General features: G+C 32.8%; 2 protein-coding genes across 6 annotated transcripts in view; one reads left to right on the forward strand and one right to left on the reverse strand.

Moving 5' to 3' along the window:
- OSTN (osteocrin) overlaps positions 1-17,192 on the forward strand; it is a 112,185-nt gene that overhangs the window by 42,403 nt on the left and 52,590 nt on the right. Inside the window, exon 5 of one of the 5 annotated variants that reach the window (XR_006732667.1) lies at positions 15,547-15,601. The exons of 2 other annotated variants lie outside the window; for them this stretch is intronic. The gene's annotated coding sequence lies outside the window, so the exon portion shown is untranslated. Of the gene's footprint in view, positions 1-102; positions 2,081-5,166; positions 5,195-15,546; positions 15,602-17,192 lie in introns of those variants that run through there. 2 more of the 5 variants (XM_045539937.1, XM_045539936.1) reach the window with 2 other exon arrangements.
- Positions 4,032-16,914, reverse strand: UTS2B (urotensin 2B). Its single transcript, XM_045539941.1, has 5 exons — positions 16,812-16,914; positions 12,406-12,504; positions 11,164-11,201; positions 10,024-10,117; positions 4,032-4,057 (listed from the first exon to the last, which is right to left on the reverse strand). Exons 1-5 carry the CDS (start codon positions 16,912-16,914, stop codon positions 4,032-4,034), a joined length of 360 nt encoding a protein of 119 aa, XP_045395897.1.

The raw sequence follows: 17,192 nt of genomic DNA on the forward strand, positions 1-17,192 counted from the left end.
GAACAATAATTAGAGATTAAGAGCTTAAGTGAAGTTAGTAGACTTCTACGTGATCTACAAAGTTCTCATTAGCTTTAACAACTTCAACTTTCATTTTTGCAGATGCAACATCCTTGGGTGAAATGTCACAGAAATATGAAAGATGCTTCAGTGAAGTTCTTCACATTCCTTTATGATTAAACTTTTAAGGAACTAGCCTTCTGCAAATCCTTTCCCAAGCTTGAACTTCAGTTCATCACATCACAGTATTGTTACAGCTTCAATTATACCATGCTGATAATTTTGATGCATGTATATTTTAAAATATATATATATATTAATTATTCAGGTATGGTTACCTGCCCCCAAAATTTTACTTTTAAAATAGCAATTAAAAAGCACAATTTAGTGAAATGTCTTCTATATGCATTTACCATTCACATTTTGCAGTTAAAGAATAATAATGAAAGACAGATTTGCTTCTGTAAAATTTAGATACAAATTTTTTGTTCATTATGGGAGAATAAGGAAAGGCAATGCTATATATTTTCTTTTGAGTGCTTTCATATTACTCTTTTCTTTTGTCAGTGAGCCTGTTGGGTAATAATTATGAAATTAGGCTTCTCTTATTGTTTTCAAGTTTCAGTTATGTTCAACCAAATAAAAACACAGCCCCAGTGAGCATGTTGACTTAGAATTTAAAAAGTGAAAGCTTTACTCATTTGCCAAGCTCAGATATTCCTTGTCCCCTAACAACTTTCCATATGTCTAAATTTTAATTGATAGTTAATTAAGAGCATTATGAAAGGAATAGCTACACACAGAAGTAAAAATAAAAGTAGGGGAAAAGTTAAAGGATCACCAAGTAGTAAACTACCAGAGCAGTTTGGGGTCAGTTAAGTGCACATCATTTTAACACAGTACATTTCAGCATAGTACAATAAGCGATCATTTTGATGTTATTGACTCATCTAAGAAACTGTTTAATCTGTTTCATATGCTGTGCTTAATAAGCCATTAACAAGCATAATGTGTTTGAAAATTATTTCTTTAAAATGTTTCATATTATTTTTAATTGACCTATCAAAGCATAAGTTTTGGTTTTCTGGAAAGCTCAGTTCTCAGCAATAATTGTGATGTTACTGTAGTTAGGAACAGAAGTCTGCTGTGCATTGAGTATGCTTTCAAAACACACAATAAACCTTATTTCCTGGACCAGAGATTCAGCATAAGTTACTTAGCAAAAGTTTATAAAGCATCTGGAAAACACTTCTTTAAGCCTTAGTAATCACTGTCAAACAGACCTGATACATGGGAGAAAAAAAGTTTTGGCCAGTAGAGCAAAGCTTTATTTTAGCATAAAGAGTGCCATGAGAACATGTCTTTCTGTTCAAAGAAGAGAGAAATGAGTAGTTGCTAATTTTCACTAAAAATTATTGTACTTGTATGATCCAAAGAGTAAAATAAACTCAAAGAAACATCATGATGACAAAATGCATCAGGAAAGAGCTGAATTCAATGATTGACCTTTATAAAAGGCTAATTGTTCAGTTGTCCAATGTGCTTTTTAGAGACCCAGTTTAAAAAAGCTGAAAAGAAGTGACAGAAATGAACATGTGTACATAGAATACATATTGGTTTTGTATATAACTTCTTAGTTTTTCTAGAAATTTTTCAAATTGAAAATCTACAGATTTAAGTTTGGGCAAAAACAGTAAATGAATGTTTCTTGTAATTGTAGTAGAGGACTATAGCTAAGAGAAATGAATTTTGAGCAAGCTAACTAATTCTGATTTTCATAAACTTGTATTACAAAGCTAGTAGTGTTACCTGGGTGAGTACCCTGCAGGACTTACAGTTTGAAAGCATTATTTAAGAAGTTATCTCATCTCAACTTTTCCCAAGCTTCTAATGAACTATAGAATTGTATCCTATTCCTTAGATACCCTTTCTTTCCTTTTTCTCCCGTTTGGATATTTGTAAGCTTCTAATTCAGCCGGTGCTGCTTTGTGCTTTGACAAAAAGTATTAAAACCTACTTCAGCCTAAAAATTTATCATGATAAAGATTTGAAGTTGGATTAAACAAACTGATTTCCTATATTCTTTATTATCTAATTCAAAATGGGCCATGGCATCCAACTTAATTATAGTAAGAAGTGACAAAATATTGATTTATGCTCTATTCTAATGTATAATGTGTTTGTCTCATAATATATGCACAAGATTTCCATGAAGAAAAAAAGAAAAATGTTTTCTTCGTTTATAACTCTGTTTTATTTCATATTTTAATTTTTACCACTACTTTATACAGAGTAGAAAATAAGTCAGCAATATACTGGCTTAAATAAGGTATTGTTTTAGTGTAGCAGTAAATTAAGATATAATTTCTGTTAAGAATATGACGAATCATCTCATTTATTTGTCCAGTGCATTGTATAGTACCAAATATGACTACATTTCAACTTCAAAATAATGCATTACCTTTTTTCCTCTTGTTTCCTGTGTGGAGCTTCATAGAACAAATGAATATGTGAATATGGATTTCTGAATTCTGGTGTCAAATGCATAATCAACTTCAATAGGACTTAATTCCTGCACACTTTGTCTTAAAACTTAGTCACACTATGAAATGTCTGTCAAATTGTACCTTTAATCTACAGATAGCTTTAGGGAATTAAATTTGTAAAGCAAATTATTAAAAAATAAATTGATAGAATCTTTTAAAAAGAAGAAATATCAAAAGCTTTTTGAAAGACATTACCCATTATATCAGAAAGTTCAAGATGCTTGAATATTGATCAACTTTTCCAAAGTTAATAAACTAGAGATGATGAAAGCAGTTGTTTTCATCTTTCTTTATGATAGCATTATATTTGTGTTCACAACTGTTGTAAATATGTGGGAACATTTTCAGGCATCATTGTGCAACCAATATTTATTTATGTACATTTGAGTGGTTCCTAAGCACGCTCAGCACTACAAGCATATTGCTCACCTTGGACTGTTTATGTCCTTGTTTATTCTTCATTTTTAGTTTAAGCAATATTGTTCATTTTATCTTGCAAGCTAGTTTTATCTTTAAGCACCACAAAATTAATATTATATAAACAAAACTACATTCCCCCCCATAATGTAAAGTAAGGGAATGTAAGTAGGCTCATCTAATCTCCTATCACATACTAATGTAGTCATTAATATTCTTTAATTATAAAGTTACTTTGACAATATATCTGTGCCAGCACAGGTAGCAAACAAAATTAGGGTTGAACTCCCAGCAATGGGCAGTTTGATGTATAGATATAAAACAACAAAACTAATCAAGAAAAAGCCAATTTTTAAAATTTTTTTGTGGTTGATTTAGCACATTATTTCTAGCCTCTTACAGTCATGTTGAGAGTCTCACACAGTTTCTCATATTGTGAAGGAGGCAGGAATGAGAAACAAAAGGCAAATTGTTCTGTAAGAAAGTTTTCTTAACATTTTATATCTGAGACATTTACTACTTTCTCCCAGAGCCCAACAAATGATATATTTCTGCTTCTTAGTAATGTATTCATTTGTTGTAATAGTTTCAGTGACAACTGTCCAAATTAACAGAAAAGAGAGGGTGGCTATTACAATCATAAAAAAGAGAATAATAATGCATATTTTTCACATAAACTAAGACAACATAATTTGTTTTAACTTTCCAAGATGCTTTTGAAAATATTTTAAGTAAAAGCTCAACAACATATTCACAACAGGAGAAAACTATATGTAGACAATGAATTTATAAAAAACATGCAATTGGACATACAACTTTAACTCTACAAAGCCATTTTGATAGTCCCATGCCATTCAAAAATGCAAGTGATTTGTCATTCTTCACAACATAAACTTACAGCATATTATAACCTACTTAGTAACAATTTAGCAAGGTGTGAAAATAATATGCAAAATAAATGTCACGGTTTCTTTATGCTTGAAACCGCAACAACCTTTAAGCAGTAGAGTGAGTATATATATATCTTTTTCTGATATCTTTATCTTTTTTGCATCCAGAGAAAAATCTTTAAACACAGTATTTCCAAAAGCAGGCTAAAGAAGAAAACAAAAAAAAAATTATTTATTAGGAGAATATTTGATAAAAACTTACATTTGAATAAAATAATTTATGTGCCTGAATAAGAGAGAGAAAAGAGAGTTTTGTAAAAGGGATGTTCAGTATGGTAGCTATTAGCTTTATGTGGATCTTTAAATTAATTGCAATTAAATAAATTTAAAAATCAACTTTTCCATTATACTAGTTACATTTCAAGTGCTCAGTAGTGACTTGTATCCATTGATACAATGGGCAATGCAAATTAGAGAATGTTCCTATCACAGAAAGTTCTACTGGACAGCACTATTATACATTATAATACATGTGACACAGTCCAGAGAATACAACAGATAGTTCTTTGAGATTCACCCATTTGTTTTACACTTGGGGTAACCAAAATACTGGAGAGAAAATCACATAAGTAAAAAGCAGTTCTAAATGTGCTTCTGTTTACTGAGAGAAGAAGAAGGAAGAAAATTTAAAGATCACTTTGCAAACCACCCAACAATATTTAATTAAATTCATTCTGTATCACATTGAGTCTCCCCATTCTGATCATAAAATAACACTTTAGACAAACAAAACCAAATCTATTAGCATTTCAATCTTCAAATGTATAAATGAGTCATTTTAAATCTGTAAGTTGTTCCCAATCAATTGTCTAACATACAGTAGCTTCATCTAACTAATTATACATTTCTTTAATTTCCTTTTTCTAAATAGCTTATAAAACTAAGATCTTTGGGAGATCTTTGATTCACTACTGATTAATGGATTTATGATGAAAAAGAATTGAAAAATTTATAGTACAGTTAAGCCACTCATTGAAATAAATGATGAAAGTCTTTGTGTGTGCCCAGGTTTGCTTCCCCAATGAAACCTGGTCTTTAAACTGCAACCCCTGTGCTCATTACCACATATACACAGGGTGTTAGGATAGCACTCAGAGTTTACTTTTCCTTTTTACCAGAGGAACTAGTTTTTCTTAAACAAAGTAACATTCTAACCCTACAAAAGCAGAAGTCTATTTTCAGACATTGAACTAAGGAGCTTTGCCCACAAATTCAATCTTCTTCCTCTTTTCTTGTTTTTTTTTTTAAGACAGAATCTCACCATATTGCCCCGGCTGGAGTGCAGTGGCTATTCACAGGCACAATCATAGCTCACTGCAGCTTCGAACTCCTAGCCTCAAGCAATCCTCCTGCCTCATCTTCCTGAATAACTGGGACTACAAGGGCACGCCACCATGCCCATACAAACTTCTTTTTATAGTATGCTTTGGAAAGTTATCATCACTGCCCACTCTGTCCTTTTAGATATCTTTGAATACCTCTGTCTGGAAGAAAAAAATATTAACCTTCACTTATCCAAGACTTACACCACATGAGCAGCTCAATTAAGTATGTAAAGAAATACAGTTTGGAGAATGTTTGGGACCTGATCTAAAGAAACTGTCACAAATGGTATTGCCAGTAGAGCTAATTCCCCAATGTTTACAATGTATATCTCTTACCATTTGCATGTGGTAAAACCCCAGCCAGCATTCTAATGTCCCTTGATGTCTGTCTGGTGCACTCTTATATTCCTTGTTTTTAGCACGATGCTGGATTTTGGAGAGCTATATGTGTAATAAGTGTCTATCAACTATACAAATGATTAAAGAAAATTATAATATTTCACAGTAATCCAGTAAACTGGGTTTATAATTTCATTTTGTCTTCATTCATTGGTATTCATGATGATCAGTTTCTAGTTTTGATAATAGCACTATACTGCATGTAAAATGTGGTTTATGTTTTTGTGTATTATCTTAGGCATCTACTTCATACTTTCATCACCACAAATATTTATTTAGTTCCTACTATATACAAATATGTTTTAGTACCAATTTGCTTAAAAACAAACAAACAGCTTCCTTTACCCTTTCAACTCATTCTAGTTAATGTCCCAGTTTTTTTTACCCTTTAGAACAAAATTCTTCAAAAGAGTTGTCAGTGGTTCCAGTTCCTTAATCATATTTTCTTTAAGCAAAATTTCATGAAACAATTCTTATCAAGGTTATTAATGATCTTTTCACTACTGAATTCAACTGGAAGCTCTCAGTTCTCAAATTATGGGATCTATCATAGCTTTAGAAACAGTTGAACTCCTTTTCTCCTAGAAACTATTTTTTTTATGTGACTTCTGGCCATTACTTTACTTGTTACCTGCTTCCTTGGTAGCTGCTCCTACTCAGCCTCTTTTGCTGAATCTCTCTCATCTGCCCCGTCTCTAACCTTGAAGGGACCTGAGCCTCAGTCTTTGGCTATCTTCCCTTTATATCTCTAGTCACTCCTTAGATAGTCTCATCACAATGCCAAACTATAATGATATGCTAATAACTATCAAATTTATATCTCCACTCTGGGCTGCTTTCCCACACTCCACATCCATATATCTAATGGTATACTCAAATTACTACTGGGAAGATTTTATCATACATGGCATAATAAACCCCAAAAATCTATGGTAGGGACAGAATTCTTCATCTACTCTTTGTGCTTCTCTACCTTTCCCAGGAGCTTCTCCATCCCCATTAAGCTAGATTGGGATCATGTGCCTAGTTCTGGCAGTTAAAAGCATGATTACCTGCTTTATCCTTCTCCTAGTCTACTAGGGGAGCATTAGAGACCATGAGTTTCACATAGCGTAGGCACAAAGTGAAGGAAAAGTGATTGACATACCTAAAGCTTCATGTGAACTCAAGATAAAACTTATAGCAAGTTGTACCAATGCAATTTTAAGGTTATTTTGTTGATGTAATTTGCCTAGCATATCCCAATATACAACTTCATAACTTGAAGTGAGGGGTGCTACTCTAAGAAGTACCTAAAATGTGGTACAGTGTCAATAACTCATTGATGGCAAGGAAATTGATGTCATTAGTTGAAGAAATTAAGAGTCATTTTATTAAATGGAAAAATATGTGGCAAAACAGACATCTGCAACAGTTTGGAATTCAGATCATGTGTCTCTTGAACTTCTAGAAGAAAAGGTTGAAAAACAGAAAATTTGCAGACATTTAGCAAGGAATTGAAAGAAATTGATGAGCTCAGGAAGAAACTAGTTTCTTTGCAAACAAATAAAAAAGGAATAAAGAGAGTTCAGAAATACAATGTCTTGAAATGTTGAAAAAACTAACTGGTTCTAGATCCCAAACACTATAAAATGGAACTTAAAATCACTGTCAGATGACTGTCAGTGACAGATGCTTAGTAAATATTAGTTGTAATAAAAAACTCGGGGAAAATATCAGATTAAGTGTGTGGACTTTAAGGTGTGTTCCAGATACCTTCAAGGCAACTACCCTTAAGTTGAGGGTAATAATGGAAAATAACTAAAAGTGCTTTTTAAAAAAATTGTTGAGAAGCTTCCCAAAATCTTGAAAAACAAAATCATTGCCAAAGAATCCATGAATCCTAGAATAAAAACTGTCTTGGGAACTTTAAGACAAAATAAACCACAGGCTTTTAACCTTGTGAAAGTTAAGAAGAGATCTGAGATAACTGTGCAATTCACAAGAATAGAATATTCTCCTAAGTAGGACATGTGTCCAGGGATAATAACAGAAAAGCAAAAGCGTGAGAAAAGGTGGGACCAGGGGAAACAACACAATGGACAAAGGGATCTTCCTGGAAACTACCAGGCCCTAATTAAGAAACCTTTCTTTATTCCCAGGGTAAGAGACCATTATAATGTTTCCCCAGGGAGATTTGAGAATTGTTGGAGGCCAGCATTCCAGATGTTATGTGTCTCTTGTTCTTCTCTTTATGAACAGGATTATTGGTTGTAGTTATCCTTTCCCTGTTCCTCTGCCAATTATTGGGTTTGTGTGGGGTAAATAACTTGTCTTTTTAGTTAATAGGTCTGTGAACGAAGAGCAACCACGTTGTAACTGATGAAGACTAGTAAGCATATCCTGGAAAACCTCTTCTTTGTACTGCATGCAGTCAGTAGAAGACATTTGAGGTTGTCTGTAATGGGAATTGGTTGAATATAGTCTGTTTTTAAGAAGAGACCAAAGGATTGATCGTGGTAAGGCAGTGCTCTCCAAGTATTATAGGTACTTCCTTACATTTAACAACAGCCTGTCTTACTAATATGTTGGTGGCAGCCCAAGTTACTAGTTCTGGCCAATGGACTTCAGTAGAATTGATGTGAGTCACTTCTGAACTGAGACAGCTGAACGCTGGGATATGTTCTCTCCCCTTCTCTTCTGCCTTGGCAATCTTGAAGGCCATTAAGATATATGAACATTCTAGATGATATAGCTACAAAATAGAGTGGTGCTGTGCTACATGCATTGGACTTTGTGCTTGAGCTTTGTTACACTCAGCTTCTGAGATTTAGATTAAAATTGTTAACACATCATAGCCTAAGCTATACTGACTCAGGAAAGGTCCAAAAAAAATCTGTTTCAACCCTTCTCCTCCAAATTTTCTCTTGTTTTAGCTATCCTTGGCTCAATAAATAGAAATTGCTTTTTTCCTAGTTGCTAAGAAAAAAAACCTTGGAGTAATTTTTGACACCTGCCTTTCTTTTACACTCCACATGTAAATCTAAAGAAAATTTTGTTAAATTTATGTTAAAAATATATCCAAAATTAGAGCCCTTCTCAATTCACTGTTGCCATCCTAATCCAAAGTATTACCATGCATCACACAGACCACGAAAGTAGCTCATTAAAGGTCTCTGCTTCCATCTTTGCCCCCCCCCCTTTGCAGTATATTCTCAATGAAGCATCAAGAGTGATTCTGGTAAAACTTTATCACTCATTTGCTCAAAACTATCCAGTGGTTTCCTATATGACACAAAATCCTTAAAAAGCCACAAGGTTCCCTCTCTTCCACCTTCCACTTCATCTGCCATTTTCTCCTTCAGGCTCATTAGCTAAGTCACTTAGCATTTGAATTATTTTTGGCATATAATTTAATGCTTCTAAGATGTAGTTTTCTCATCCATAAAACAGTCACATTAGAATAACATAAGAATTATAGTAATAATGATCAAAATGATAAAAAAAATAGTTAAGCTAACATCGTACCAAGTATTTATTCTAAATTAAATCAGTTCATTTAATCCTCCCAACAATCCTATGAAGATTATTATTATTATCTCCATTTTCAGGCAAAGAAAATGAGGCAGAGGAAATTAGATAATTGCCCAAAATCACATAGGTAGGAAATATCAAAGTTAAGATTTGAACTCAGATAGTCTAGCTCTAAAGTCTAAGTATTTAACCACTATATTTTGAGATATTAAAATATAAAATGTCTGGTATATGCTAAGTGCTTAATACTAATTCATCCTCTTCCCTTTTAGTAGTTATTACAAAAATATGTTTTTACAGAGGTTAAAAAGGAATCTGGGATGGGGACAAGTAAAAATAAATATGCCTTAGAAAATCTCATATCACTATATGAATAATCATTAATATAATTGTTTCAAAAATAAGAACTAAGTAAAAAATAAGAATATCCTAGGAAAAGTTATGAAAATTTAGAGTGATCCAAGAGAGTAATTGTACTAAAATTAAATGTTATGAATGAAACATTGGACCAACTATGGGGTTTTTGCCTATGTCAAAAAATATTCTCTAAAATTTTGAACAGACTTAAAACTTGATTATTTCTATTTTCCATCCTCCAAGCTTCAATGTTTAAGCCAAAATAGCAAAAGTAAACAAGATTTATACAATAAAGACCTATTTTATGTAAACCTGGAAAGTGTGATATTGTAAACATGACAAAGCTCAGATACATTTAAATGGAACACATTTATAGGGATCTTTTTTAAAAATATATGAGTCTTGATCTCCAACACCACAGATTAAGAAATGTCAACTGAATTTTTTCCCTAACTGAAATAATTGTAAAAATAATCTTTTGGAAATCAATTTTAAAAGTTTGAAATAGAACCTTACCACGCTTGTTAGGATGGGAAGAGAATAGACCATCTATAGCATAGAGCATCTTAGTATCCTTTGCCCTCACAAGCAGTTCGTTTGGCTTTTCCAGCTGTTAAAATTTAAAAATGATAATTAGGAAAAGGAAATAAGAAATAACAGAAAATAAAAGTGAGCAAGTAGGAAAATAGGAAACATGAATTTAAAGGCTGGCTGGAAAAGGTACATGATTCAACAGGAGATTAGGAAGAAACAGGTTTTGGGCAAAGGAAGTCAACTCTGGGTGTTAATTAATGGGGAACATGTAAATATAGCCTGTGTAGCTGGACTTGATTTTATGGCACCTATAATTAGCAGGCCTTTTCAAGGAGCTCCAAAGAGCTATGTGTTTCCACACAGGATTCAACTCATCCTAATTTTTCGTAAGTTCTCTAACTGCCTAAGCCCTGCAAACCTAACTCTACCAAAGTAGGGTTCAGCCTGGACCACAGCATATCTCCATGTTCCCTGCTCAGAAGAGAATGATAGATATAATTTTCTTTCCCAAATGGCCAGTTTGCACAATGATGGAATTGCATGTAGTTGTATTTGAAAGAGTTTAGAAATCATCCAATCTTTTCAAATTTTCTTCATAGTGTATCAAGAAGTCGAGAAGGGTTGCTAGGGCCCTCCCTAGGAAGAGGGTAGCTCTTCAGGCTCTCCACACCAGCTGCTTCAGGCAGAGCAGCTGTATACTCGCATGTTTCGTTTGCTGGAACCACTAACATTTTGTTTGGGGAAAAAGAGATTCCTGCTCTTTAAAAAGAATAGTAACATCAGAAAACACCCATGTGTTTATAGCCTCCTATTTTACGGATGAGAATTCACATCTAGAGAATTGTAGTTTGCCCAAGTTTTCATAGTTAGGCAACTGGAGAGCTAAAACTAGAATCCAGATTTCTACACATTCTATATTATGATCACTTTAGCCATAGTTTTGTTTTGTTTTTGTTTTTTTACTTTAACTTGATTTTTTTCTCATGAATTACTTCACCCTTTCTCTAGCAGTAATAAAAACTTTGCATTGTAATATTCATGATTTTTTAAAACATTATATCAAAAAGGATTTGCTGTATAATTGTTATTAAAATCGATCACTTCAGTATTTCACATTCTCACCTGGTTAAGTTCTTCCAATTTGTTAGCCAGTTCTATATCTGCAAGATACATTTGTCACATGAAAAATGTACATTGGAAGTAATATTTAATTCACTTCAGAAAACACATTTAGGACCTTAGGCAAAGGTCTTATTCACGTGATTTGAGATCACCCACCCACCCATTCCTAACATAAATCCCTCAATATATTTTTCAATGCCCTGAATACTGAAATGCAGTTTTTTTACGAGAAAATATATAATTTCTAACAATAAGCACAAGTTTGCTAAAGTAGACCATAGGTCTAACATGGCCTACTATTTAGAAATAAAATATGTTTACTGACCTGAGTAAATTCTTATAAAGCAAGATTAAGTGAAAATAAAAGCCGGTCACAAATTCTGTACATAATTCAATAAAGAAGAAAATTCTCCAAAATATTAACTCTCCAGGTTTTAGAATTTAGGTATGAATTTTTCTATAATTTCATTTATTTTCTACAATAAGAATATCTTACTTCTACTGTTAAAACTCTGCATTTTAAGAGTTTTTATTAAGTTATTTTTTTAATTCTTTTAACTAGCATTTTGTCCTATGGATACAGGCATTTTTTAGAATACTTCAGATGTTATATGAGAGAGTACAACATTGTCATATTGTCCTGTTTTCTCTTAGGCTAGACTTGCTAAATTTTGGACAAAATCTCATTCATATCTTGGAGAACAGTGTGATGCATGTTTGTGAGTCAGATTCTCCTGCTCTTCAATTGAAACTAATCTGCACTGGTACAGCCTAAATTCCTGTTCATGGTCTCTGTCTGCTCCACTTCCCAAATTGGAAGAATTGGATTGAAAAAAGTGCTAAATTAACTACCACAAAACTGCAGTTAATTTATGAAATTTCTAGTAGAAACATATAAACACAGTAATCTTGAAATATTTAGTAAAAGGAAATACTAAGTGTAAAAGTAGAGAGTTGCATAAATAAAAGGAATATGAACAAAGGTAACAATTTTTTAACTAGATGGTTACCAATACCATTAGAAACCCCAAATTAAACAAAATAGGCTTTTAATATTTTTTAATAACTCCATAGATTTTAGGATGAATATGAAATAAGGAAAACACCTAAGCCCCTTGAGTGTGGCATATAAAACAGTTATTTTATTTAATAAAAATTAACATTTAGAAAGAGCAAGTTTCAAGATTGAATAGATTCTGTTATTTTTTTAATAAATGAAGGTTGACTTTATTCTTAACTCACCAAGGTTGGAAAGTCTTTGGAAATCAAAATTTTTGTGCAGTAGAGCCAGCAAGAGTTCCTCATGATTTGTATCCTTTTTATCGGGAAACACTTCATTTCCTATAATAATCACAAGCCACCATTTTCAATCTGAGTTACTGAAAATATGTCTAATTAAATGGGTTTTCATGCAATTATCAATTCGTATATTCACCCATGAAAGGGATGTAGAGAGAGGTGTATAATCCAAAGAAATGGGCTGTTTTAAAAATCATTGAACATATAAAGGTATGTGAACAATCAAAGAAAGACACAGAGAGAGGGAGAGGAAGAGATTGAGAGAGAGAGAGGGAAAGAGGATATACCCGGAAGGTTGCACCATAAAGTTTTACCTGTGATTACTTCTGGGTAGCGGAATTGCAGGTGAATTTTACTTTCTTCTTTCTGATCTGTATTTTTGAAATTTTCTACTATTGCATTTAACATAGGAAATGTAAACTAACAGTTGTTTTTAAAAGAAAAAAATATTTGATTTTGTGATTTTATTTGACATATACATATAAATGTGAGCCATTTCTTTTCAGGAATTGCTTTTAAACCATCCAAGAAGCTTTACAGAAGAGCTGGGGTGGTGTCTGCCTTGTCCTTATTGACATTTTTCCATCTTTGTCAATTTACCTCATAGCCATTTGTTGCTCAGGTGCCTATCTCTCTCAGCACTATAAATGTTTTTATTCTGGAGTAGAAGTTAGGACAACAGACTTCATTCGGGCTATAAAACCTGAAGATTCAACAAACTATCTATTAACAAATAATGCCATTGAAATAATAATTAATATATTCTAATGAACTTTTATGAGGTGGTCTGAAAAATCAAACCTTTATCACATAATGTCTGTGGGATCATTTTTTCCTCTTCCTATCTCCTCATACTAACAGCTACAGTGTGGGCAGAAGCTAGATTAATAAGGTTCAAATTTAGGAGTGAGAATACTGTGGTCTCAGCTAGAGAAATGATTGCTCATAATTTGACCTGATAATTTCTTTAAATCATCTGTCTTTCTTGTTTCTACAAAATGTCAGTTGATTAACTCTAACAACTAAATGGTTAAAGGAAGAAAAGGGGCTATTTGAGGCAGATGACAGCATCAAAGTTTTCTGTTAACACATAGACCAAAGATTGTTGCTCAGTTCTTTAATTTTCTTTGCTTCATAAACATAAAAACTATCTTTGAGATTCTAGGATCTTTTTGAGTATTTAAAACATTAATAGAATACCAATGTAAATTTTGCTCAACATCAATTATACAAAGACCCTCAGAGATAGTTCAAAAGAAAGACATGATTATGTGATAATATAGTTTTATTTTATCATTCATCAAAATGTTAAGTTGTAATCTTTAAAATGTTTTCATTGGAAAAAAGGTACATTTTAGAGACAGATAATAATGACTATTTGTTTTAGAAAGAGAACTGTGATAAGGTAAACAATTTCATTGTATTCAACTTAGAGAATTCATAAGACTAAGAGTAAGGTAACTAGGAAAGTATAGATCTGAATCTTTTATTTGTTTAATTCACAGTCCATTCCTCTGCATATTTAAGTGGAACATTTTTCAAAAAACAAAATTTTCCTTATCAATTTTGCTTCCAGTGACTATACCTGCATAACTATTTGTCATCAGAAATTCCTGTCATTATCTTTTAAGACAAACATCTTTTATAGGAAACTCTGAAATTGATTTCTAAAGCTAAGTAAGATATTGGCTAAGAAAAAATAATAAAATTTAAGTAGTTTCTTATTTTCATTTTTAGTTTTAAAACATATAGTTTTAAAAGAAAAAATGTACTTTTAATATGTTTCCATCTTTGAACAGAGTCAATATTGGTAAGGGAAACATTTGAATATAAAATATCTGAGTAGAGGCCGGGCGTGGTGGCTCACGCCTATAATCCTATCACTCTGGGAGGCTGAGGTGGGTGGATTGCTTGAGCTCAGGAGTTCAAGACCAGCCTAAGCAAGAGCAAGACCCCATCTCTACTAAAAATATAGAAAGAAATTATCTGACCAACTAAAATATATATATAGAAAAAATTAGCCGGGCATGGTGGCGCATGCCTGTAGTCCCAGCTACTTGGGAGGCTGAGGCAGTAGGATCGTTTAAGCCCAGGAGTTTGAGGTTGCTGTGAGCTAGGCTGATGCCACGGCACTCACTCTAGCCCAGGCAACAAAGCGAGACTCTGTCTCAAAAAAAAAAAAAAAAATCTGAGTAGAGATACACATTTGGCACAAAGGATGGCAAAGCTGCTTAGATGTGAAAGAGTGAGTGCTTTTGCAATTATTACATAGAAAATACTATTTCATTACTACTGGAGATACTGAATCTTAAAAAACCTAGTTGTCTCCTTCCTTTCTATTCACTTGTGAAGTTTTTTACTGGATAAAGACAAGAAATTTTATCAGAATGAAACCTAGAAACTCCAAAAATGATAATATCACCCCAAATAAATTCCCCATAGTCTTCTTGGTCATGGTATTCTTTCTTCAACCTTTTGTGGTGGGCAATTTTCCCAGTTTCAGGCTTACCCGCTGAGGCCTGCTTTTATATGGTCCTCGCTAAATGAAAGCTGGCAGGATTGTGCCATTTGTCTTTGATATCATCTAACACATAGAGAGAAGGCTGGTGACCCCAACTTTGTGGTCTGTGTCAGCAGATAAATGCTTCTTTGAAAAAATATGTTAAAAGACTAAAATAAGTCACATATTTGGTTGATTTAAAAAATGTGTACACGGAGAGAGACTCACTCTAATCTTGGACAATTTACAACAGAAAATAACTTTGCTAATAACTTAATCTTCCTTATTTATAATACAGATAATAAAACTGAGATCAAAGGAGTCCCAGAAAGAAATATTTCCACTATGCTGCCAGTAATACATGCATTTCACTGTGTGGTATTCTGAGGTCAGAGATGTTATCTAATTGTAAGTCTAACGAATGTTTTAGAGTCACATTTTTCTCTATTTCATATATACATGAAATCTAAAGTTACAGTTAATACTAACACATTCTAATTTTGCAAAGTCCTCAGCAAATGACCACATTTTTCCTTACACATCGATACCGTGTTAGAAACACTGGAAATCTCATTATTTTACAGAAAGCACAATGGAGGCCTATCAAGTGCTATGATTTAAATCAGACAAAGACAAAATGTGAGTACCATGGATAAAATCTATAATCTTTGATTCCCAGGCTTCTCTGAGACTATTTGTTTTTCAAGGCAAAATTCTTCTAAATAAATATCAAGTGATTACGCAAATTTATTTCCACTACCAAAAGTAATGCTCTCATTTTCATTGACTTTTAAGATCACATTTGAGGCAATAAGATCCAACAAAGTTGAATTAGATCCAGAAGTGGGACACTTGATCCTTTTCTCAACCTAGCGTCATGTAAATAAAATGTATTGTATTTATCTTGATTTCCCCCTACGTAAGATGAGTAAAAGGTTATCTGCCTCTTCCTGACAAGGAGGTCAGTTAGATAAAAGAAAACCCCAGAATTTCAAGCTGGAAGGGATATTAGAGAGTATTATATTAAGTCACTACTTTTAAAGCATAAAGAAATATATAAAAGTTTCAATGAGGTTAAGTGGTTTATCTACTAAATAAGCACTAAATCTAGCTCTATTAATTCTCAGATTAAGAGCTATTTCTGCAATAGAATGTACCGAAAAATTTAAAGAAAGATTATACAAGTTACAATGTTGTTAAGAGAAAAACTTATTTTCACCTATTTTATCATGATATATTTGTAGATGTCATAGATTACATTATTTCTTTTACATAAATACCCTAGGTATGTTAGAAACCTGAAAAATACAGTCAATACATAATGTGGGTCTTAGCACTGCCCTGGAGATTTCTCCAAGGCTTTATTATCCTCAAATCTCTGTAAACACAAGTTTTTAATCTTGATGTATTTTTCTTTGATCTATTTACCTTTCATAAGTAATTTACTAATCTCATAAAATGAAGATTCCTTCCTTCCCCAAGATGTACTTTCGAAATATGATTAGATTGGATAGATTATGTCCCTGACTATATTATTATTTATACATTCCCAATCTTTGCTCATGGAGTACAAATGAGAAACAAATGCCTCATCATTACAAAAAATAAAGTGTAGTTTAAATTAATTTAGTAAAATTTGGGTAAAATTAATTTGGTACCATTTGCTTAAGAAGAACAACATCATAGATTACATTTAATTCTGAACAGCAACTGCTTAAAAGGGAAGTTTGGCCATTCAATTATATTAATGTCTTAAAACATTACTTCAATAATGGCAAAAAAATCAGTGATGCAAATGGAAAAATTAAGATTTACTCACCTATAGGCTTTTAGATTCATGTGCACGTACCTTGGGTAAGATATGGCCGTCCATGCACCAATTCTAAAAAGATCATCACAGATAACAAAGTAAGGAGTCCAAAGCAAAAAGCTGTTGAGAAGATCTTGGTCATGTTAAAATTTTCTGTGCTAGCAAAGACACTGATTTTCCAGGTCAAGATGAGTATTTCAATGTCTCTGGAATGCAGCAGAGCTCACTTTTAAAAGGCAAGTGTGCTTCAGTTACAAATGTTCTGGATAAAGAAAAAGAAACTTATAAAATGTAATGCACCCTGTCAACATGATTCACTACTTGGAGAAGTGACAGGTTTGTTACACAGTCAATGGCAGGAAGAATCCAATCAATACATCTCACATCTGCCCATTTCACTAAAAGCAGGCATTCATACGC

Source organism: Lemur catta, chromosome 1 (genome assembly GCF_020740605.2).
Source record: "Lemur catta isolate mLemCat1 chromosome 1, mLemCat1.pri, whole genome shotgun sequence".
Classification (NCBI taxonomy): domain Eukaryota; kingdom Metazoa; phylum Chordata; class Mammalia; order Primates; family Lemuridae; genus Lemur; species Lemur catta.

What these genes read in the sequence shown, in the direction of transcription:
- UTS2B (XM_045539941.1), bottom strand. Translation starts at nt 16,914, where the DNA reads ATGACCAAGATCTTCTCAACAGCTTTTTGCTTTGGACTCCTTACTTTG. An exon ending in CCAAAGACTTTCCAACCTTG is followed by an intron (nt 11,202 to 12,405) that starts GTGAGTTAAGAA and finishes TGTATCTTGCAG; the next exon opens with ATATAGAACTGGCTAACAAA. An exon ending in TTCCCATCCTAACAAGCGTG is followed by an intron (nt 4,058 to 10,023) that starts GTAAGGTTCTAT and finishes TTTCTTCTTTAG; the next exon opens with CCTGCTTTTGGAAATACTGT.